The sequence below is a fragment of the Pan paniscus genome, chromosome 2, assembly GCF_029289425.2.
Source record: "Pan paniscus chromosome 2, NHGRI_mPanPan1-v2.0_pri, whole genome shotgun sequence".
NCBI classification, from domain to species: Eukaryota; Metazoa; Chordata; class Mammalia; order Primates; family Hominidae; genus Pan; species Pan paniscus.
Window position 1 is genome coordinate 136,584,337 of NC_085926.1, and position 23,121 is coordinate 136,607,457.

The 23,121-nt window shown below is 37.9% G+C and overlaps 1 protein-coding gene across 6 annotated transcripts in view; it reads right to left on the reverse strand.

The window, feature by feature from the left end:
* The window catches only part of PIK3CB (phosphatidylinositol-4,5-bisphosphate 3-kinase catalytic subunit beta), a 182,228-nt gene that overhangs the window by 22,467 nt on the left and 136,640 nt on the right, over positions 1-23,121 (reverse strand). For 5 of the 6 annotated variants that reach the window (XM_034957497.3, XM_034957495.4, XM_034957496.2 and 2 more), the window contains 7 exons: positions 22,340-22,528; positions 18,238-18,359; positions 14,490-14,633; positions 12,367-12,466; positions 8,125-8,303; positions 7,178-7,287; positions 5,468-5,546 (listed from right to left, as the gene is read on the reverse strand). In XM_034957497.3, coding sequence (XP_034813388.1) covers positions 5,468-5,546; positions 7,178-7,287; positions 8,125-8,303; positions 12,367-12,466; positions 14,490-14,633; positions 18,238-18,359; positions 22,340-22,528 — 923 coding nt within the window. The remainder of the gene's footprint in view (positions 1-5,467; positions 5,547-7,177; positions 7,288-8,124; positions 8,304-12,366; positions 12,467-14,489; positions 14,634-18,237; positions 18,360-22,339; positions 22,529-23,121) is intronic. The other variant, XM_034957498.3, reaches the window with a different exon arrangement.

Below are 23,121 nucleotides of genomic sequence, written 5' to 3' on the forward strand. Positions count from 1 at the left end.
ACTCAAAAGTTGTACACAAATGTTTATAGCATTAACTGTGTACATTTATCTATGTATAGTTTTATAGCAGTTATTGTAATAGCAAAATAGTGAAACCAACCAAAATATTCATTAACTGATGTATGGATAAATAAAATGTGGCACATCCTTGCAAAAGAATATTGTTTGACAATGAAATGAAATACTGGTTACTGTTAAAACATGAATACACTTTGAAGCCATTACGCTTAGAGAAAGAAGCCAGCGACAAAGGCCCCATATTGTGTTTCCATTTATATAAAATGTCCAAAAAAGGTACATCTATAGACCATTAATTAGTGGTTGCCTAGAATTGGAGTGGTTTCAGGGAGGGGGTTGGGGGTAACAGGTAAGGAGTGCAGGGTTTTTGAAGGGTTGATAAAAATGTTGTAAAATTAATTGTGGTGATGGTTGCACAACTCAGAAAATGCATATAACCACTGAAATGTACACTCTAAACCAGTGAATTGTGATATGACAATTATACTGTATCCCAATAATAGTAAACAAAAACTCCATACCCAGCTAAACTATTATGCAAGATTTTTTTTTTTTTTTTTTTGAGATGGAGTTTCGCTCTTGTTGCCCAGGCTGGAGTGTGCAATGGTGCCATCTCCGCTCACTGCAACCTCCCCTTCCTGGGTTCAAGAGATTCTCCTGCCTCAGCCTCCCGAGTAGCTGGGATTACAGGGATGTGCCACCATGCCTCACTAATTTTGTATTTTTAGTAGAGACGGGGTATCACCATGTTTGTCAGGCTGGTCTTGAACTACTGATCTCAGGTGATCCACCCACCTTGGCCTCTCAAAGTGCTGGGTTACAGGCGTGAGCCACCGTGCCCAGCCTTACTCAAGATTGAGGGTAATATAAATTCATTTTCAGACAAAACCCAGAGTGAGGGAGTATGGTACAAAAAGCAATGGTGAATAAAGAAATATTTAAAATTGTATACAAGAAATTCTAGTAAAAATTCACTGTAACGAATAATATAAGGAGTTGTTAAATATTAGTTGAAATATAAGTGGTAGAATTTATCCTAAAGTACCTATAATGATCAAGAAGAGGGCTAAGTTATGGATTAATTTTGGAATTTGTTAAATCTGGCTGGGCGCGGTGACTCATGCCTGTAATCCCAATACTTTGGGAGGCCAAGGTGGGCGGATCACCTGAAGTCGGGAGTTCAAGACCAGCCTGACCAACATGGAGAAACCCCGTCTTACTAAAACTACAAAATTAGCCAGGCATGGTGGCACATTCCTATAATCCCAGCTACTCGGGAGGCTGAGGCAGGAGAATCACTTGAACCCGGGAGGCAGAGGTTGCAGTGAGCCGAGATCGTGCCATTGCACTCTGGCCTGGGCAACAAGAGGGAAACTCCCGTTTCAAAAAAAAAAAAATTTGTTAAATCAAATATGCAGTTTAAAAACTTAAGAATATTCCCTAAAATAAATAATATAGTATATAAAGATTCTATATAAGAGCTGGGTATGGTGGCACATGTCTGTAATCCCAGATACTTGGAAGACTGAGGTGGGAGGATTGCTTGAGGCCAGGAGTTTGAGACCAGAGAGAGCAACATAGTGAGACTCTGTCTCTCAAAAAAAATTTTGAATCCCAAAGTGCTTGGGATTACACGCATGGTGGCATGTGCCTGTAGTCCTAGCTACTCAAGAAGCTGAGGTGAGAGGATTGCTGGTACCCAGTAGTTTGTGACTGTAGTGAGCTATGATTCTGCTACCCAGGAGTTTGTGGCTGCAGTGAGCTAGGATTGTGTTACCAAGGAGTTTGTGGCAGCAGTGAGCTATGATCATGCCAGTGCACTCAAGCCTGGGTAACAGTGAGACTCCATCTCTAAAAAAAATTTTTTTAATAAGTAAGAATTTAAAAAGTATTTTATAGAAAGGGAAAATGAAAATTTAAAACCCCTATCAATCCAATAAAAGGAAATAAATGAGAAAAAGGACAAAAACAAGGATGTAAATATAAAACATACAATAAGATAGTAGAAATAAATAAGTATATAGTAATCACAATAAACAATTAAAATTTCCTAATAAAATACATTCATATTGGAGTAAATCCATCCTCACAAAAAAATTCAGCTATATGCTATTTACAGGAGACAAATATAATATAAAAGGAAATAAAAGTTAAAAATAAAAGATACAAAGGTAAATACTAACCAAAGTAAGCTGGTATACAAATGTCAATTTTGGACAAAACAGACTAAAACAAAATTACTAGGGATTAAGAGGCATATTTCTTAATGATAAAGGAGGGCACAGAAGCTAAAAGAAATCAAACCTTGTATAGATTTACAAATATAAGATCAACGCTTGAGGCCAGTAGTTCGAGACCAGCCTGGCCAACATGGTGAAACCTCGTCTCTACTAAAAATACAAAAATTAACCAAGCCTGGTGACCCGTGCCTGTAATCCCAGCTACTCGGGAGGCTGAGGTATGAGAATTGCTTGAACCCAGGAGGCAGAGATTGCAGTGAGCTGAGATCCTGCCACTACACTCCAGCCTGGGTGACAGAGTAAGACTCTGACTCAAAAAACAAACAAACAAAAAAAGAAAAAACAAATATAAGATCAAGATAAACAAAAACTGACAAGATTTCAGGCAGGCAATAACAAATGTCAATTATAATAGGAGGTTGTAACATACCTACGAAGTGACAAATCAAAACTGAAGTTTAATGAGAATACAGATCTGAACATATACTTGATACAATAACAACACAATAAAATTAGAAATCATAAAGAGAACAAAAAAGTATGCCTTTGGAAATTAAATTTTATTTATGTATTTATCTATTTATTTACTGAGATAGGGTCTTGCTCTGTTGCCCAGGATAGTCTTGAACTCCCGGGTTCAAGCGATCCTCTCACCTTGGCCTTCCAAAATATTAGGATTACAAGCAAGAGCCACTGTATCCAGCTGTAATTTTAAATAGTTCAGGAGTCAATAAGATAAAAATAGAAATTATGAAATATTTAGAATTTATATACTGTTTGATATATTATGAAAGTACATAAATATTTCCATTTTAAAAGTTAAGAGTTCTTTTTTTTCTTTTTTGAGATTAGGGTCTCACTTTGTCACACAAGCTGAAGTGCAGTAGCGTGATCTTGGCTCACTGCAGCCTTGACCTCCTGGGCTCAAGAAATCCTCCCTCCTCAGCTCCCAAGTAGCTGGGACTATAGGCACATGCCAACATGCCTGGCTAATTATTATTATTATTATTATTATTATTATTATTATTATTGTAGAGACAGGGTTTCACCATGTTGCCCAGGCTGGTCTCAAACTCCTGAGCGAAAGTGATCCACCTTGGCTTCCCAAAGTGCTGGGATTACAGGCGTAAGCCACTGCACCCAGCCAAGAGTTCATTTTAAAAAATGAGAACAGAATAAACACAAAAGTAAAAAAAAAAAAAAAAAAAGTAATAACTGATAAAGTAGGAAACAAAAAAATCAACAAAATTAGAAGCCCAGCTGAAACCATACTAATAAGGAAGCAAATCTCTAATAATAACTGACAATAACTGCACATAAAAAGAAGAAAAGACCGGGGGCGGCGACTCGCGCCTGTAATTCCAGCACTTTGGGAGCCCAAGGCAGGCAGATCACAAGGTCAGGAGTTTGAGACCAGCCTGACAAACATGGCGAAACCCCATCTCTACTAAAAATACAAAAATTAGCCGGGGGTGGTGGCGGGTGCCTGTAATCCCAGCTACTCGCGAGGCTGAGGCAGGAGAATCGCTTGAACTCAGGAGGCGGAGGCTGCAGTGAGCCGAGATCGCACCACTGCACTCCAGCCTGGGTGACAGAGCGAGACTGTCTCAAAAAAAAAAAAAGAGGAAGAAGAAAAATATTAGACACAGCATAGCACAGATTTTAAAATTACAAGAGGATGTTATAAAAAATATGTGGTAATAAATTTGAAAACACTGATGAACTGGACTATATCTTTGTGTATAAATCTCTGTCTACAATTCCAATTTTAAGGTAAATTGTGGAAATACTGGATATAAAGAGTATAAATAAACTTCATACATTAAGGTTTATATTAATTTATAATAGTATATAAAAATACCTGTGTTTTTGTTGCTTCAATAGCACCCTAGACTGGATTATCATTTAAGAAAATCTTTGTTAGGATATCCAGTTGTTCTTTTTTTTTTTAATTTTTTGAGACAAAGTTTCGCTCTTGTTGCCCTGACTGGAATGCAGTGGCACGATCTTGCTCACCGCAACCTCCGCCTCTCAGGTTCAAGCAATTCTCCTGCCTCAGCCTCCCGAGTAGCTGGGATTACAGGCTCCTGCCACCACACCCTACTAATTTTTTGTATTTTTAGTAGAGCTGGATTTCACCATGTTGGCCAGGCTGGTCATGAACTCGGGACCTCAGGCAATCCACCTGCCTCAGCCTCCCAAAGGGCTAGGATTACAGGAGTGAGCCACCATGCACGGCCCAATTGTTCTTATAATCTGTACTTCTTAATTGGAACTGACAATTTTCATGTTAGTTTTTTTTTTTTGAGACAGAGTCTCACTTTGTCATCCAGGCTGGAGTGTAGTGGTGCAATCTCTGTTCCCTGCAACCTCCACTTCCCGGGTTTAAGCAATTCTCATGCCTCAGCCACCAGAGTAGCTGGGAGTACGGGCATGTGCTCCACGCCTGGCTAACTTTTGTATTTTTAGAAGAGACAGGGTTTCACCATGTGGGCCAGGCTGGTCTCAAACTCCTGACCTCAAGTGATCTGCCCGCTTTGGTCTCCCAAAGTGCTGGGATTACAGGTGTGTGCCAACATGCCTATTAGTTTGTTTTTATACTTTTTATAAAATGCCTTTTCACATCTTTTCCTTATGTTCACTTCCATGGGCTCTTTAAATATTTACCCCTTGTTCTGTTCATTGTGAATACGATTCCCAGTCTGAGGCTTGATTTTATGTTTCCTTTTTTCTGTCACGACACCACAAACCTCTTCTGCTCACTATCTACCCCTATTGATGGTGGCAAGCTAAAAACCTGAGAATGCACCTAAACATTTTCCTCTCTTTTCCCTTGGTAGGTAGAGAAATCAATGTCCCTGGACTAAGTATAAAAAGGCACAGGACTTTCTCTGGCCTTGTCATTGCCATGACCCACAGTACATCTTTCAACACCATAGGTTGGAATGTAATTCTGGCTGTCTGTCCAAGCCTTATTAAAGTTCAAACCTATTCCTTCTTTCTGGAATTTCAGTAACATGTGTAGTTTTAAACTGAAAAAGTTTAGGCAAGACAACATATTTGAAAGTACATTCTCAAGTGCTATATAAATATTATTATGAACGACAACTAAAAATAAGAACAAGAGGGAAGGAATTAACAAGAAATTCTAGATATTTTTGCTATGGGAAGACATTAGACTGAAAAAAAAAAAAAAGACTAGATCTCACCGAAGATCCAAACCAGCTTCTTTCCAGAGTAAATCCATCAAGCGCAACATTTGGAGTGTCAACATATCCTGTCGTAAATCTAAGGGAAAACAAACTGCTTCATTACAAGTGCTTTTCCTTTTATGCCCTGTAACTCATTAATTCAAGACTAACTCAGAATTAACTAAAAACATTAACAAACTCTGTGCTAATATTTTCACTAATTTTATAACAAATATTACACTCTTTGGATAGCATGTCCCTGTGACATTATTTCAGACATTAAATTAAAAGATTTTTTAAATTGTTTGCCATGTGTAAGTTACATCCTATTGAATATAAGCATAGCCTCGGAGAACTTTTAAGATTTTCCTTCCTTAATTATATTCTACTTCCCAAGGCTGACAGCTGGCCCTACTACTCCCATAAGGCAGTGACTTTCTGCTTGCTATTCACAGGAGATTCACTGCGCAAAGCACAGTCACTTACTAGAGGTCCGAGAGGATAACACATGGGTTCAGGGGTACTAATTGTATGCTGTAATACTGTTTGTATTACACTGTATGTGTATTACATTAATTACATGGGTAATTTTTTCCTTCTTGCTTGCTTTTACCACTATACGGAGAGTTCTTAAGAATCACGTAAGTAACTGCATCACAAGGTCACAAAACTGTAATGGTTCAATTTATTATCATGTCTAAGGGTATTTTCAGGGAAGAGAGCACATGAAACTAGTGACATCCACATAATGACATTTGTATGGTCAAGTGACATTAAATGTTTAGCAAAACCCTATGAGTTATTTTTAAGTTGTAAGCACATATTCTGATAAGCACATTTGCTTATGTTATCTCAATTCCTTTTAATAACCCTGACATACAGATGCTATAATTCTCAAGGATATGAAAAACCTGAAGCTCAATCAGTTTTCTGTGCCTTGTTTGTAGTCACATAACTAACAAGTCACCACTGCCTATTGGCTGGTATGATTACTTCAGAGGCATTTCCTTTACACATTTTGGGTCTGTTAGGTACTTCCATCAAAATACAAAACTATGGCAGCAAAATCAATATTGCTATCACTGAAACAAGATGTATGAATATATTACTGAAAATATCCTTGCCTGGGCACGGTGGCTCATGCTTGTAATCCCAGCACTTTGAAAGGCCGGGGTGGGTGAATCACTTGAGCTCAGGAGTTCAATACCAGCCTGGTCAACATGGTGAAACCCCATCTTTACAAAAAATACAAAAAGTGAACCAGGTGTGGTGGTGTGTGCCTGTAGTTCCAGCTACTCTGGGGGCTGAGGTAGGATGATCACTTGGGCCTGGGAGGTGGAGGTTTCAGTGAGCCAAGATCGTGCCATTGTACTCCAGGCTGGGTGACAGTGAGACCCTGTCTCAAAAAAAAAAAAAAAAAGTAAAAATAATATCTTGTATTTCATAAGCTTTTTAATCAAAGGAGTAGGCGCGTTTTGTATTTTGTAGGGGGAAATAAAAGAAGGTTCATTAGGACAGTATATTTAAGTGAATGGTATAAATCATTTTATAAGAGGGGGAAAAAAAAGGCATTTAGGACATGTTCAACTTGACTTTAGGACCATTAATAGCTACCTTCCTGGCTGCAAATTGTTACACACTTACACTACACATCACCTTTCAGATAAAGCAAAATGGCAACAAATGAAAAATTCTAAGAAATTTGATGTTAAAAATCTCAGTACTTACCATCACCATTTTTAAAAATCACTCCAACTGAATCCTCACCAAATACCTTGTTATTGTATACCAGCCACAAAGGCTTCATTTTGGAATCCATGTATTTGCACTTTTCAACACTGAAATCAAGTGGGGAAAATTAGTCAACTTCAGTGTAATGATACAGAAGATTATAATTTTACCACTATATACTAGGCTTGGGAAAACTCCTCACCTATTCCTGTCAGGTCTGCAGAAGAGTCAGACTTAGAAGAGTTCCACTTGGTAGAAAAGCAACCATGAGGACAGCCTTGGGTGGCATATACTAATGCCAGATAGGCTGGACTCAAAACCTAAGATTGGCCCTTCTCACCTTCTCCACTTAACATTCCTTCTCTCGTTTCCTTTTATTTGCTTAACTTTACATTATTACATTTAGTGAATAAAAAATTAGAACAAATCATTGGATTAAAATTAGAACTATTTTGAGACCATTCTTGATTTCTTAACAAGGGATTCATTTGAATACTGATAATATACTGAATATAGACTATTATTTTCCATTATTACTTTTGTAGGGAATGAGAAAGTGAGAAATAAGTTGCCAAATTCACTCAAGACAAGATCTCATTTTAAAATAGGAAAATCAATCAGTAAATAATTTACTACAGTTTGCAACATTTTGCTTATTAGGATTGTCAACTCTTAAAAATCAGTAATATAGAAAATAAATTTAATTACATATAATTGAAATATAAATTCATTTGTAATAACTTTCACTAAATCCACTGGTAAGTTTAGCTGATAAGCATACATCCTATTGAATATAAGCATAGCCTCGGAGAACTTTTAAGATTTTCCTTCCTTAATTATATTCTACTTCCTGAGGCTGACAGCTGGCCCTACTACTCCCATAAGGCAGTGACTTTCTGCTTGCTATTCATAGGAGATTCACTGCGCAAAGCACAGTCACTTACTAGAGTTCTGAGAGGATAACACATGGGTTCAGGGGTGACTGCAGGTCAGAGAGGGCTTCCCGGTAAGCACTCTGTTTTAAACAGGTATGCATGGCCTCCTTCCCTTTGGCTCTGTTTAACTTCACGGCATTCAGTTTGATTAAACTATTTAAAGTTTTTAACTTATTGAGTGCTTCAACCTGAAAAATAAGTTCCCCACACCAAAAATTCATTTGACTAAAAGTAATATATCATGTGATCATATCAATCAATAACACCTGCTCCCAACATATACACATAACCATATACACACATAACCAGCTGAAGTAAAAATAGTGTCTGACTTACGAAAAGCATTTTACATACAATAAACTTATTTTTAACAGTTGTTATAGCATCATTTTCAAACTTTCTTTAAACCTTTTCTTAAACAAAATCTTACAAATTCGAGAAAAGCAGACTTAGATTATGGGTACTTAAGATAAATGTGGGCCAGGTGCGCACTATGGGTACTTAAGAAGATAAATGTGGCCCAGCACTTTGGGAGGCTGAGGCAGCTGGATCACTTGAGGTCAGGAGTTTGAGACTAGCCTGGGCAACATGGCGAAACCCTATCTCTACAAAAAGAAATACAAAAATTTGCTGGGCATGGTGGCACTTGCCTGTAATCCCAGCTACTTGGGAGGCTGAGGCATAAGAATCGCTTTAACCTTGGAGGTGGAGGTTGCAGTGAGCCAAGATTAAGCCACTGCAGCACTCCAGCCTGGGTAAGAGAGTGAGAAACTGTCTCAAAAAAAAAAAAAAAAAAAAAAAAGAAAGAAAGAAGATAAATATGAAACTTAAACTACTCAAAATTCTGCAATTCATTGTATAGTAGAATTTGAGACATCACTAACCTAAACCAGTCCATTTGGCCAACTTCATAGTATTAGAGAAAAACCTATGTAGAAGTAACTCTGAGGTTCTTGCTATTCAACCTTAATATCTACTTCTTGTCATCACTCTTGTATGATATCTCAATATATTCTATTTCCATTAACAGCATAGCTAGAATGAATTATTTTATAATAAAGTGTGAATATAGACATGCTATTTGTTATTCAAATCTAAATTACTTGTTTTTATAATAACTATGGCTATCAAAACTTATGCAAGTAAAAAAAAAAAAACTTATGCAAGTAGTACAAGGTGTATCAACAATGGCCAACTAAATCAAAACCATTATGTTTAAAATTCAACTTTAGGCTGGGTGCGATGGCTCACGTCTGTAATCCCAGCACTTTGGGAAGCTGAGGCAAGTGGATGAGTTGAGGCCAGGAGTTCAAGACCAGCCTGGCCAACATGGAGAAACCCCCTATCTACTAAAAATACAAAAATTAGCCAGACACGGTGGTGTACACCTGTAATCCCAGCTACTCAGGAGGCTGAGGCAGGAGAATCACTGGAACCTGGGAGCTGGAGGCTGCAGTGAGCCAAGATCGTACCACTACACTCTCCGGCCTGGGCAACAGAGTGAGACTATGTCTCAAAAAATAAATAAATCAGGGTCAGGTGCAGTGGCTCATGCCTGTAATCCCAGTACTTTGGGAAGCTGAAGTGGGCGGATCACTTGAGGTCAGGAGTTCAAGACCAGCCTGGCCAATATGGTGAAACCTCCTCTCTACTAAAAATACAAAAATTAGCCAAGCGTGGTGGCGCACACCTGTAATCCCAGCTACTAGGGAGGCTGAGGCAGGAGAATCACTTGAATCTGGAAGGCAGAGGTTGTAGTGAGCCAAGATCATGCCACTGTACTCCAGCCTGGGTGACAGAGTGAGACTCCATCACAAAAAATAAAATAAATAAATAAATAATAACAATAAATAAAATTCAACTTTATTATTTAATAACTGAGGGTCTTTTATGTCACAGTACATAAAATTCATAACAACTTCAGCCACGCATAAAGAAGGAGCACCTTATTTTACGAGTATATCATTAAAACTGGAAAAAACAAATGTTAAAAATAGAATTAAAAAGTATACCATAACAAGCATATAAAATATGTCTATCACAAATATAAACAATGTGGCTTGAAATTCCATGAACAAGAGATTTAATTTATAACATGTTTTCATTTTTGAATTCTGCTTCTATGCAAGGAAACCACTAAGACTATGTAGGGAGATGAATTCAAGCATGCAGTTTCCACAGAGGCTGAGACCTTGCTTACAGGAAACTAGGAAGGACCTATGCAGCTTGATGATAAAATTGAGATGGCTGAAACTTACCAAGTTAGCCATCTGTTAAAACCACAGATCACTCTACTTCTCAACAGTTTCAGGAGCTGTACAAACACTGGTGACAAGGCAACCAGATAAAAACTGGGCTAAGCAAACAGGAACTTTTTACAAGTATGTGAAATTTGAAACTTCTTCCATGTCTGTACAGTTGAAAGTTTTCATGCTCCATCTCTAATTGTGTTGATATCCACACTTCCTGGAACAGTGTCCTGAATACCCCATGGACATAAGTCTAATACTTTAAGTGTTTCAACACCTTGTCCTTTTGTAAGTTTATAGTAATAACAAGAACAGCTATGTACAGGGTAAAGTCTTCCTCTCACAATTCATCAATCAAAAAAAAAAAAAAAACCAGGAGTTAGAATAATTTGTTCATACATGTATCATCCTTTTATTGTCTTTAACATCAAGCTGAGGCTCCCAGAAAATATGCAGTGTGGAAAATGGTTATATGATGACAATAAGCAAGTTATGACTAAGTATGGCCTAACAGGCTTTGGCAGAAAATTTGAATTTTACTCATAGTGCAATGAAAAATTATTGAAGGGATTTTAAAAGGGAAATGATGTAATACAATCTACTTCTTTTTTTGAGACAGGGTCTTGCTCTGTTGCCCAGGCTAGGGTGTAGTGGTACAATCAAATCATAGCTCACTGCAACCTCAAATTCCTGGGCTCAAGCAATCCTCCCACCTCGGCCTCTCAAGTAGCTGGGACTACAGTTGCAAGCCACCTTCTAATTTTTTCTAGAGATGGGTCTCACTATGTTGTGCAGGTTAGTCTCAAACTTCTGGGCTCAAGTGATCCTCCCACCTTAGCCTTTCAAAGTGCTGGGTTTTCAGGTGTGAGCCACTGCATCTGGCCACAGTCTACATTTTTAAAATGTCACTTTATCTTCTGTGTATAGAATGTTGGGGGAGATGTAGGAAGGGAAACAAGGGGTACAATTTAGATAGTTAATGAAGAAGTCCAGTGAAAAAGAATAGTAGCTTGGACTAGGATGGTAGCCATGAACACAAGGGAAATAGGCAGAGATGTGAGATATATTTCAGGGTTCTATAAAATTCAGAGGATTAATAATATTGATTCCATGTTGTTGTTAAGAATAAATGACCCATAATAAGTGATGAATAAACATTAGCTATTATTACAATCATTAATGGGCTTTTCAAAAGGAAGGGATCAGAAAAAGTTTTTAACATCATGAAAAATCCTAAATATTAAAAACACCTAATGGAAGCCTATGAGAGTTCTTCTGGCAATGCAAATGAATTAGAAAAGAGTAGTTTAACTGGAAATTAGGAATCTGATATAAAAATAGGGTGGGGCAGCCAGGTACGGTGGCTCACACATGTAATCCCAGCACTTTGGGAGGCCGAGGCGGGCGGATCACGAGGTCAGGAGTTCAAGACCAGCTTGGCCAACACAGTGAAACCCTGTCTCTACTAAAAATACAAAATATTAGCTGGGCATGGTGGCGCATGCCTGTAGTCCCAGCTACTCGGGAGGCTGAGGCAGGAGAATCGCTTGAACCCGGGAGGCGGAGGTCGCGGTGAGCCAAGATAGTGCCATTGCACTCCAGCCTGGGCAACAGAGCGAGACTCTGTCACAAAAAAAAAAAAAAAAAAAGGGTGGGGCTGGGTGTGGTGGTTCACATCTGCATTTCTTAGCACTTTGGGATTAATATAGAATATATTAGGAATGCCGAGTAATTATTTTTCAGGTAGCATTCAGTTAATATTTTTGTGCTAAGTTCATTGAAACTTCATTTTTTGACTTAAATTTTGACAAAAGAATGTATTCATCAGGTTGTCTGTTACTGAGACTTCTATGAAATAATGTGGTGGGAGAAATGGCATTTGATAAAACTGATCAAACACCAAGTACCAAATTGAACATGAAGATTAAAACAAGCTGATATTCATGCTTTAAACGTTGTCTGTCAAAAAAAGAAAAAATGAATAAATAAAACAAGCTGATACCTGCTTAGAAAGCACTTTCATGTGCCCCACACTTCCCCGGCAGTATGCTTCAAGGATGACACCAAATTGTACTGAGACAGCAGGAATGTGCACTTCTGACCTGCAGAAAGTTAATGATACCTGAACAGTTTGTTTATCAAACACTTCAGATCACCGAATAAATACTGACTTCTTTATTCTACAAAAAATAAACTTCTGATGGCAAGGTCATTGTGTGCATTATTATTATTATTTCCTTCCTCCCTTCCTTCCTTTTTTGAGAGTCTCACTCTGTTGCCCAGGCTGGTGTGCACTGGTGTGATCTCAGCTCACTGCAATCTCCACCCACCGGGTTCAAGCTTGCCTAAAATAAAAACATGTAGCTAGATGTCGCTAGGTGACTAGGTTCTAGCCAACAGGATGCAAGATGAAGTGATGTGCACAAAAAATGAGTCCTGCACTTAGAAGGAAATGCTGGTCCCTCCCCTTCCCTCCCCTCCCCATTTCTGGCTCGAATGTGGATGGGGTGGCCAGCCCCTTCATACTTGCGATTCTCCTGCCTCAGCCTCCCGAGTAGCTGGGATTATAGGCATGCGCCACCATGCCTGGCTAATTTTGCATTTTTAGTAGAGACAGGGTTTTGCCATATGGCCAGGCTGGTCTAAACTCCTGGCCTCAAGTGATCCATCCACCTTGGCCTCCCAAAGTGCTGGGAACAGGCATGAGCCACCACGCCTGGCTACTTTGTGCATAATTATTAGTGACATGGGTCAACTTTCCAATTTGTTAAACTTCAAAGTTCAAAAGCTATGATATTCTATAATTAGTTAATACTTCAAAGTTCAAAAGCTATGATATTCTATAATTAGTTAATACTTCAAAGTTCAAAAGCTATGATATTCTATAGTTAGTTAATACTTCAAAGTTCAAAAGCTATGATATTCTATAATTAGTTAATTCTTTATTCCAAGAAGTCTAAAATGTGTACATCTTACCTGATTTGCTTTTGTAGGGGTAAGGCAATCTTACCAATTTAAAGACAATAGGCTGAAACAGGTATCTATGAAATCTGACTGGTATTAAACAATTGACTAATGCCCTGATTAGCATCTATTCCAATTTTTTTCTTACTTAAAAAGTGATGTACATATTTGAAAAAGGAAGGAATACTTATTTTGTTATTCCCTGAGAGGTTTAAAAACTAAGACTGAATGAATGAGAAAAGACAAGTTAAAAATAAGAAAAGGTTCTAGAACAACACAAGGAAGTAAAAAAAAGAGTGGAAAAAAATATATGAATAAGAAAACCATATTCAGAAATAAAACTAAAATTAAGAGCACAACATTATAGAGCTTATTGCCTTTGAGAAGCTCAGCAAAGAAAAGAAAAAAGAAGAAAAGAATAAAAAGAAAAGGAAGGAAGGAGAAAGAAAGAAAGAAAAAAGGTAGTTTTTTTTTCTGACAAGCATTAGTTTCAGTACTATGAAGTCCAGATTGGGAGGGAAAAAAAATGTCTGAGTACAGAGTCAGAAATGAGAAATCTATTAATACAATTTCCTTAGAAAACAAAGGAATAACTTTAGTTCTCATTCCTGATTTTACTCTTATATGAACTTGGTGAAGTAAGGTTCGTGTATTTCTGGAAATTACCTACTTAATAAAGAAATTGAATAAAATTGCTGTCATTATAGTATACCTTTACCTTCACTCAATAACACTAGTAATGACAGTACCACCCACAACTTTCTAGAAGAAATAAATAGGTCTGCATTGAGCCCAAATATATTAAGACAATAAGTACACTTTACTGGAAAATAGCAATACATTATTAATTTCAGTTAAAAATCAAGCAGGTAGAAAACACACACACACAAAAAAAAGAAAGGAAGGAAGAAATAAAGAAGATTTCAAGCAGGCATGGAGGGACACATAAGGGTCTTGGATAACTGAATTACTTTGTCAAATCTCAAATCATAAAAATCAAGAGTGCTGGTATCAAGAAACAGGAGAAGGCACCAAAACCATATAAATGTTATAAACGGTTCAGAAAAAAACTAAAGCAGCTATTTTTCTATTAAATATATTATGCTTGTTTATAGTTACTAAAGCACCTGGTGGGCTCAAAGTAAAATATAAAAGACTTACCTAAGATGCCAAAATAGAAACTGCCCTATCCTCCGATTACCAAGTGCTCTTTCTAATAGGAATCTAGAGAGGGCACAATCAAGAAAAGGCTCATATTTTAACACTTGCACCAGTTGTAAAAGATATTGAGAAAGTTCTTCATCACTGAAAGAAACAAAAGACACAGTGAGTAACCAAACAACCTGTGCCAGAAAAAGATCCCTTCGTATCAAACTATCAAATGTGAACTTGTTGAAACACAATGGTTCTTTTGGGCCAGGCTTGTTACATGCTTTCCTTCACTGTACCACTGTTACAATATCACAAAAAAAGCTGAAGATTTCAGATGGGGAAAGGGGAGTCAAGAGGGTCAAAGAACAGATACTAGAGATATTTTAATCAAATGAATTAGATTGTGATATGGTCTGGCTTTTGTCCCTACTCAAATCTCACCTCGAATTATAATCCCTATAATTCCCACGTCAAAGGAGCATCCTGGTGGGAAGTGACTGAATCAATGTGGCCCTCCATGCTAGTCTCATGACAGTGAGTGAGTTCTCATGAGATCTGATGGCTTCATAAGAGGTGGTTTCCCCTGCTCTTTCCCTTTTCCTGCCACCTTGTGAAGATGGTACTTGCTTCTCCTTCGCCTTCTACCATAATTTTAAGTTTTGTGAGGCCTCCCTAGCCATGTGGAACTGTGAGTCAATTAAACATCTTTCCTTTATAAATTACCCAGTCTCAGGTAATTCTTTATAATGGTGTGAAAATGGACTACTACAGATTGTTAAAATTCATGACTGTATTTTCAGTCAGCTAAGAGTTACCAAAAATATTAGGTACTTTAATACTGATTTCTGATCATGCTAAAAAATTTGTGCTTAGTAAAACAATCATTTTTAAAATAAAAATTCCATCAGTACTTTCACAATTTATTTTCCTTTGCTGTTATTAGGGTTAAGTTGTCCCAGATAACCAATGTACAATTAAAATCTTAACTTCAAATAGTTTGAAGGATGAGAAAGTGAATACATTTATAAGTGGGAATTGATCATTGAAATAATATAACAGATAACATTGTAATTAACTGAGCTCAATTAATTAAGGTTAGTGGTTCTCTATTTTGTGTCAATCTCCAAACCATTCTACCTGTAAACACACTCCTATCAGAGGCAACTCCAGCAGTATAAGGTATGAAGCCCAAGTGCCCCAAGTGCTCCACTTACTCTCCACAGTATTGGGTAATAAATGGTTAAGGAATTAGTAGTCTAAGGCAGATATCTGGGACTGAAACCCAGGGCACTATATACCAAAACCAAAAACTCATAACCAGAAATTTCACAATAGAAAAACCACCAGAATTAGCTACACGGAATACACGGATCACTGCAATCTCCTCAGAGGGATCAATGCGTTTAAGAAAAACACTTGGCTCAGCCCAAGGAGAACCAGGTGGCCCCTCCACAACAGGTCTCCAATGCAAACTTAAGCAGATGGTGAAGCAACTGGGAATTCATTTTTTAAAACTATCTATAACACAATTTTGATTAGGTTTATTGTAAAATTCATGCCCACTATATAACCTATAAATAGTGTAAAAAATAGAAAGTATAGGAATAGGAAGCTGTTTCCTCCTCTCTCACATTTCTAATTTCACCCCCCAGAAGTAAGCATTATTGGTGAGTCTGTGCAATTTCTTTTGGCTATTACACAGCTTAAAACATACACGATTTTAAAAAGAAAAAAGGATCATAGTATCCACACTATTTTGTGGGCTTTTATGTTTCAAAAACCATAAAGTACATAAGCCTCATTTTTGAACCTAGAAAGAAAATGGATAAACTTCATTGTCTGAGACAGTCATTTCTTCAGTGAATCTCATAGATTCTCACAAATGCACCATCCAAGGGAGACTGTACAAACATGTTCACTGAAGCATTATTTATAATAGGGAAATGTGGAGAAACTTAAATATTCCTTAATAGGGAATGAATTAAATAAGATATATCCCTATGACAGAATATTACACAGTAGTGAAAGGAATAAATGACATTTAAACATAATGGGAGAGACTAACCTCAAAAACCTGATGTTGAATTTTTATTTTTATTTAGTATTTGTATTTTATTTTTTGAGACAGGGTCTCACTCTGTCACCCAGGCTGGAGTGTAGTGGCACCATCTCAGCTCCTGCAACCTCCGCCTCCAGGGCTCAAGTGATCCTCCTACCTCAGCCGCCCAAGTAGCTGGGACCACAGGTGCGCACCTCCACGCCCAGCTAATGTCTCTGTATTTTTGGTAGAGACAGGGCTTAACCATGTTGCCAAGGCTGGTCTCAAACTCCTGGGCTCATCGATCTGCCTGCGTTTGTCTCCCAAAGTGATGGGATTATAGGTGTGAGCCACCACAGCTGGCTGAATTATTATTATTTTTTTTTTGGAGATGGAGTCTCACTCTGTCAACCAGGCTGGAGTGCAGTGGTACGATCTCTGCCCACTGCAACCTCTGCCTCCTGGGTTCAAGTGATTCTTCTGCCTCAGCCTCCTGAGTAGCTGAGATTACAGGCACCGGCCACCACGCCTGGCTAATTTTTTGTATTTTTAGTAGAGATGGGGTTTCACCATGTTGGCCAGGCTGGTCTCAAACTCCTGACCTCAAGTGATCTGCCTGCCTCAGCCTCCCAAAGTGCAGGGATTATAGGCATAAGCCACCACACCCAGCCATCTGGCCAAATTTTTAAAAAGCATGATATAAACTAATGCATATGGCAAGACACATTTGTGTAATAATAATTCCATGTCTATATTTTCATAGATATATATGAAACAGAAAAATGTGATATAGAAGCATACACACCAAATTCATGATAATGTTTGCCTCTGGGAAGGAAGAGAAGTAATCAAGACTGGATAAGGAAACTATGAGGACTTCAACTTTAACTGTAATGTATTTGCTTAAAATATATATATATATACATATTTTAAACCCATGACAAAAATTAACATTTCTTAATTCTGGAGGGTGGACAGACTGTGTGAAGAAAAGAGGTAACACAGCAGGCTTGGCTGCTATCCTCTAACAAGCCTGCTTATAGGATTGGCCCATGGCTAGCATCTGGGAATTAAGATTTCAGGATTCCCACCACCCTCCCTAATTGATAAGAGTGGCTCACTGCACCTAAACTATTTGTGCAAATAATGGTTTATGTTGTATATCCACTTTACTGCTGGGAGTATAGAAATCTGGTACATGCTAGGCAGAGGGTGCTTATGTGATAGCTGCCCGTAAAAACCGTGGCCACGAAGTCTCTAACAAGCTTCCCTTGCAGACTTGTATTATCACAACTCACTCCTGATAGAAATAAAAGTGTTTGGGGTGACTTCACTGGAAAAGAACTCTTACAAGCTTATGTATGCCTGTTTTCCTCATGACTTCACCCCATGAACCTTTTTCCCTCTTTAAATTTTGCTCTGTATCCTTTTGCTGCAATAAATTATATCTGTAAGTGACTATGTGCTGAGTTCTGAGTCCTCCCAGTGAATCATCAAACCTGAGGGTGATCTTGAGGACCTTCTCACCTAGCATGCTTTTGGTTTTTTTTTCTAGTATAAACATTGAGTTGGGGAGGCGGCAGGAGTACATGAGCAAATGCTTTGAACTGTGAATAATTCTGAGCCCTTTTCTTTCTTATGAGACATCAAGGAGACACCCTCATCCCAAACCCACCCAAGTTATTCCTTGCCCCAAAGAAAACCACCTGCAGAAGATACCTCATCTGTCGCAGGCAGCCTACAGCATATTCTCGAACGTACTGGTCTGGATAGTTGAAATCCAGAAGCTCTAGGGCCTCCCGGGGGGGCAGTTTAGGCCAAATCTGAAGCAGCGCCTGAAGCTGTTTAAAAAATGAAACTGGTTCAGAAATAATGGGGGACAAAAGTAATCTAATTTTCCTTGACACACAGGAGCACCAAGATAGGTCAAAAGAAGGCAAAGCTCACTTTTAATTATTGATGCCTCAAAAATCCATTCCTGTTAATAGAGACTAATAAAGATTGTCTTTGTTGTTGAAACATTCTATAGATTAAGTCTGAAAAGCTATGAAGTACTTACCCCCAAATAAATTTTATGGGTGAGAGAGAAAAAAATGTTGAATTTGTAGCCTTCCTAAAGCTCAACTCCATCTGATAAAATCTTATTCCTTAGTATTTAATTTCTCTCATTGGATTTTCCTGGGTATCACCTAAGTACCACTGACATCAACGTCATGGAAGGTATATGATATGTATGCAAGATCACTGCTGTAAAACTATGGCAAATAGATGGCAGTGGTTAGAGGATTTTCTTTCAATTGATTGCTCAAAGTCATACTGGGAGAGGTGGCCTGCAAGCTTGTTGGCTATCTTGTGGATGTTAAGTTTTATTCTCAGACCAATTAAGCTTTGAGAATTCAATAAAAACCGTTTATATTTTATTATTTAATTCTACAAGTTATTCAATCTATAATTATGGCAAGCCCTCCCCCAAAAGTCAACAATATCTAAATGAGTATCTACCAGCTAAGTTAAAAGGCATTTTCTCATATCAAGCAAAAGTAAATAAAAGTTAACTAATTTTTTAAAAATTAGCTTAATTTTTTCAGTTGTTTTACATTTGAAAAATATTTTTGGGAAAACAATACTTTTGAATGATTTTTTAAAATTTAATTACTCTATTATTAGCATATATTTATATAAATTGTTAACTTTTTTCTGAGACAGTTTCACTCTTGTTGCCCAGGATGGAGTACAATAGTGCAATCTTGGCTCACTACAACCTCTCCTTCCTGGATTCAAGCCTCCTCCCAGATTCTCCTGCCTCAGCTTCCCGAGTAGCTGGGATTACAGGCGCCTGCCACTACGCCCAGCTAATTTTTTTTTTTTTTTTTTTTTTTGAGATGGGGTTTCACCATGTTGGCCAGGCTGGTCTCGAACTCCTGACCTCAGGTGATCCACCCACCTTGGCCCCAAAGTTCTGGGATTACAGGCATGAGCCACTGCACTCAGCATAAATTGTTAACTTATATATGTAATTTGACATATTAGAATTCACCTACGTGAATAAATTACATAGTTACTTAGCAAATACAGTGAAATGCCTAGTAATTTTTAAATTTTAACCTTTTTTTTTTTTTTTGGTAAGAGATAGGGTCTCATTCTGTTGTCCAGCCTGGAGTGCAGTGGCACCATCGTAGCTCACTGCAGCCTTGAACTCCTGGGTACAAGCAATCCTCCCAACTCAGCCTCCTGAGTAGCTAGGACTACAGGAACACGCCACCATGCCCAGCTAATTTTATTTCATTTATTTATTCTTGTAGAGATAGGGTCTCGCTATGTTGCTGGTCTCAAATTCCTAGACTCAAGTGATCCTCCTGCCTCTGCTTCCCAAAGTGCTGGGATTACAGGCTTGAGCCACCATACCCAGCCTAAATTTTAACTTTAAACTTAAGTTTTACTTAGCTATTCTTAACCCTATATTGAATAAAGCTAGCTCTTTTTTTATGTATAAAGCACAGATACACATACGTACATGAAAAGATGTACCATGTATCTACGGAATCAAAATCTCATGGGTTATTGGGGGGAAAAGGGTCTATAAAAGCTCCTAAAGGTATAGTGATGAAAACAGGTTGAGAAATACTGATATAAAGACATAAAGCACCAACCTCATCCCCACTTTTTCTCACTAATAGATCCCCCCTCCCTGCTTTGCCAAAGGCCCTAATGGACCAGCAGTCTTCTTTATGAGCAGAAGAGTTGGGAAGAGACCATTTCCTGGGTTTTGAAATAGCAGTAATAAAAAAAAACTCCTCATATCTCCAGTTAATACTTGGAATACACTGCCCATAAATAACACTGAAAAGGAGAGATAAGATTATGTAATACTAGAGGTTCAGCAATGTTGTGGTTAAAAACAACTCTACCATTGGAAAGTAATGACTTTGGTAAGATTATTTATAATTATTAAAAATTAAATCATGTAAGTGTAAAATTAAATAAATTGCCAAAACTCACCAAACCTCTCTATAAGACAGCTTTTAAGAGTACAGCAAGAAATTCTTTCCATTGTGATTCTAATGAAATAATATGATGCATTTCTTAGATATGCACTCAGCACTAGACACTATCCAAAAGAAACAGGCAAATGTGTCAACTAAAAAAATGCTTAGATCTTGTTTTCCATTACTGAAGGATCATGGAAAACGAATCCTGAATTTAGATAATACATCAGTGGCTAGAAGACAATAACTATTCTACAGCAATTAAAATAAAATAGTTCCTTTTCAGTCTAATTTGGTCTAAGGTGGAAACAAGTTTAATCGAGGTACACACAATAATATAATTATATAACATGTCTCCAAAGATTTATTTATTTATTTATTTGAGACAGGGTCTCCCTCTGTCATCCAGGCTAGAATACAATGGCACAATCTTGGCTCACTGCAACCTCAGCCTCCCGGGCTCGAATGATCCTCCTGTCCCAACCTCCAGAGTAGCTGGAACAGGCGTGCACCACCATGTCTGGTTAATTTTTGTATTTGTTGTAGAGACAAGGTTTCGCCATGTTGCCCAGGCTGGTCTTAAATTGCTGAGCTGGTCTCAACCTCCTGATCTGCCCACCTCAGCCTCCCAAAGTGCTGGGATTACAGACATGAGCCACAGACCCCAGCCATTTTATTTTTTTGAGACAAGGTCTCACTCTATTGCCCAGGGTAGAGTGCAATGGCATTTGGTTCACTGCAGCCTCAACCTCCCAGATTCCAACAATTCTCCCATTTCAGCCACTCAAGTAGCTAGGACTACAGGCACATGCCAGCATGTCCAGCTAATGTTTGTATTTTTTGTAGAGATGGGGTTTCACCATGTTGCCCAGGCTGGTCTGGAACTCCTGAGCTCAAGCGATCCACCTGCCTTGGCCTCCCAAAGTGCTGGGATTAGAGGTGTGTGCTACCATGCCTGGCTCCAAAGATCTTTAGACACTAAAAGTAAACACAAAAGAAATCCTTTCTACTCTTAAATTGAGAAGTGAAACAATAAATCCAAAGATTTTTAAAATGCATATAATTAAGATAAATCTGTATTTCTTCACTAAATTTTTAGTCACTATAGATTTACTAAGACTACATACTAGAGAGATTCATTGAACTGAAATAAGTAACATGAAAAAATTTGGTTATTTTAGTAGACCAAATTTATTTGTTCTGATTAAAAAACCCATTTCAAAGGTCTTTCTATTGAGCACTGGTGGGTTGTTTGAATTGAATAAATGCCAGTGCTTTTTGGCAGGGTCTTGAAAATTAAATCAGGGAACTAAAATTTGGTGGTTTTCTGAAGCAAAATGGTCTTTTTTCTATTCTGTCAAAACGCATACATTCAGCAATACTGGACAACTGAAATGAATGTTAAAATTGACCTGAATGATATATTATCTAAAATATTATTCTCTGTAATAGATGTAATTTTCAAACAATGGACATTCATTCTAGAACAGTCATTGCAAAGAGTCTAAAAGATTTAAAACTCTGGAGTTCACTGATGAAGCTGGTAGAAGGTACCCACGTCTTAGAAAGTGGTACTTTTGATAGATAATTGTCCCAAGATCAATGTTTCAATTGTATTTGGTGAAAGGTATGGCAATCCTACCCAAAATCTGAGATTTTTAAATTCTGGAAATGTTCTGGTCCATTACTTGGAGTATAAGAGTTTAAAACCTCAAAATTTCTCCTGCTTAAATTATCCTATCTATGAAAATATACCTATGAGAAAAGGATACTTTATGTGAATCCAACCAAGTACCATACACCCAAAAAAAGTTACAGAAACGATCTTTTGTTACCTGAGCAACATCCTCAAGTTTATTCCACTTGATTGACAGCAGTAATTTTGGCAGTGATTGTGGGAAAATCTCTCGGCAGTCTTGTCGCAAAGTCCAAATAAGATCCATTTCATTTTCACACAGTTGAGACAAGGGATCCCTGTCCAAGATTTCTTTCAATACAGGAAGAAACTTTTTTCCACCTCGACTCTAAAAAAGTAAAATGCTCATTATAGAATTTAATTGTGCAAACACCACAGCAAACATTCAGTAAATTTATATATATTTACATATAATAAATGAACCTAAGTATGTGAGATACAAAAATATAATTCCATAAAAAAAAAAGGCAGATCCTTTAATAATTTCTAAGCTAAGGATGAAGAGATTCTTAAAACAGTTTCTAAAAATCTAAAAATGTAAACTGTGTAAACACTGGGTGGCAGTATTGCTTTTCGGATAAAAATCCAAGTCAGGCCAGGCAAGGTGGCTCACGCCCGTAATCCCAACACTTTGGGAGGCCAATGTGGGTGGACTGCCTGAGGTCAGGAGTTTGAGACTAGCCTGGGCAACGTGGTGAAAACCCGTCTTTACAAAAAATACAAAATACAAAAAAAAAAAAAATTAGCTGGGCATAGTGGTGCATGCCTGTAGTCGCAGGTACTCAGGAGGCTGAGGCAGGAGAATCACTTGAGCCTGGGAGGCAGAGGCTGCAGTGAGCCCGAGAGTGTACCACTGCATTCCAGCCTGGGTGACAGAGCAAGACCCTGTCTCAAAAACAAACAAACAAACGAACAAACAAA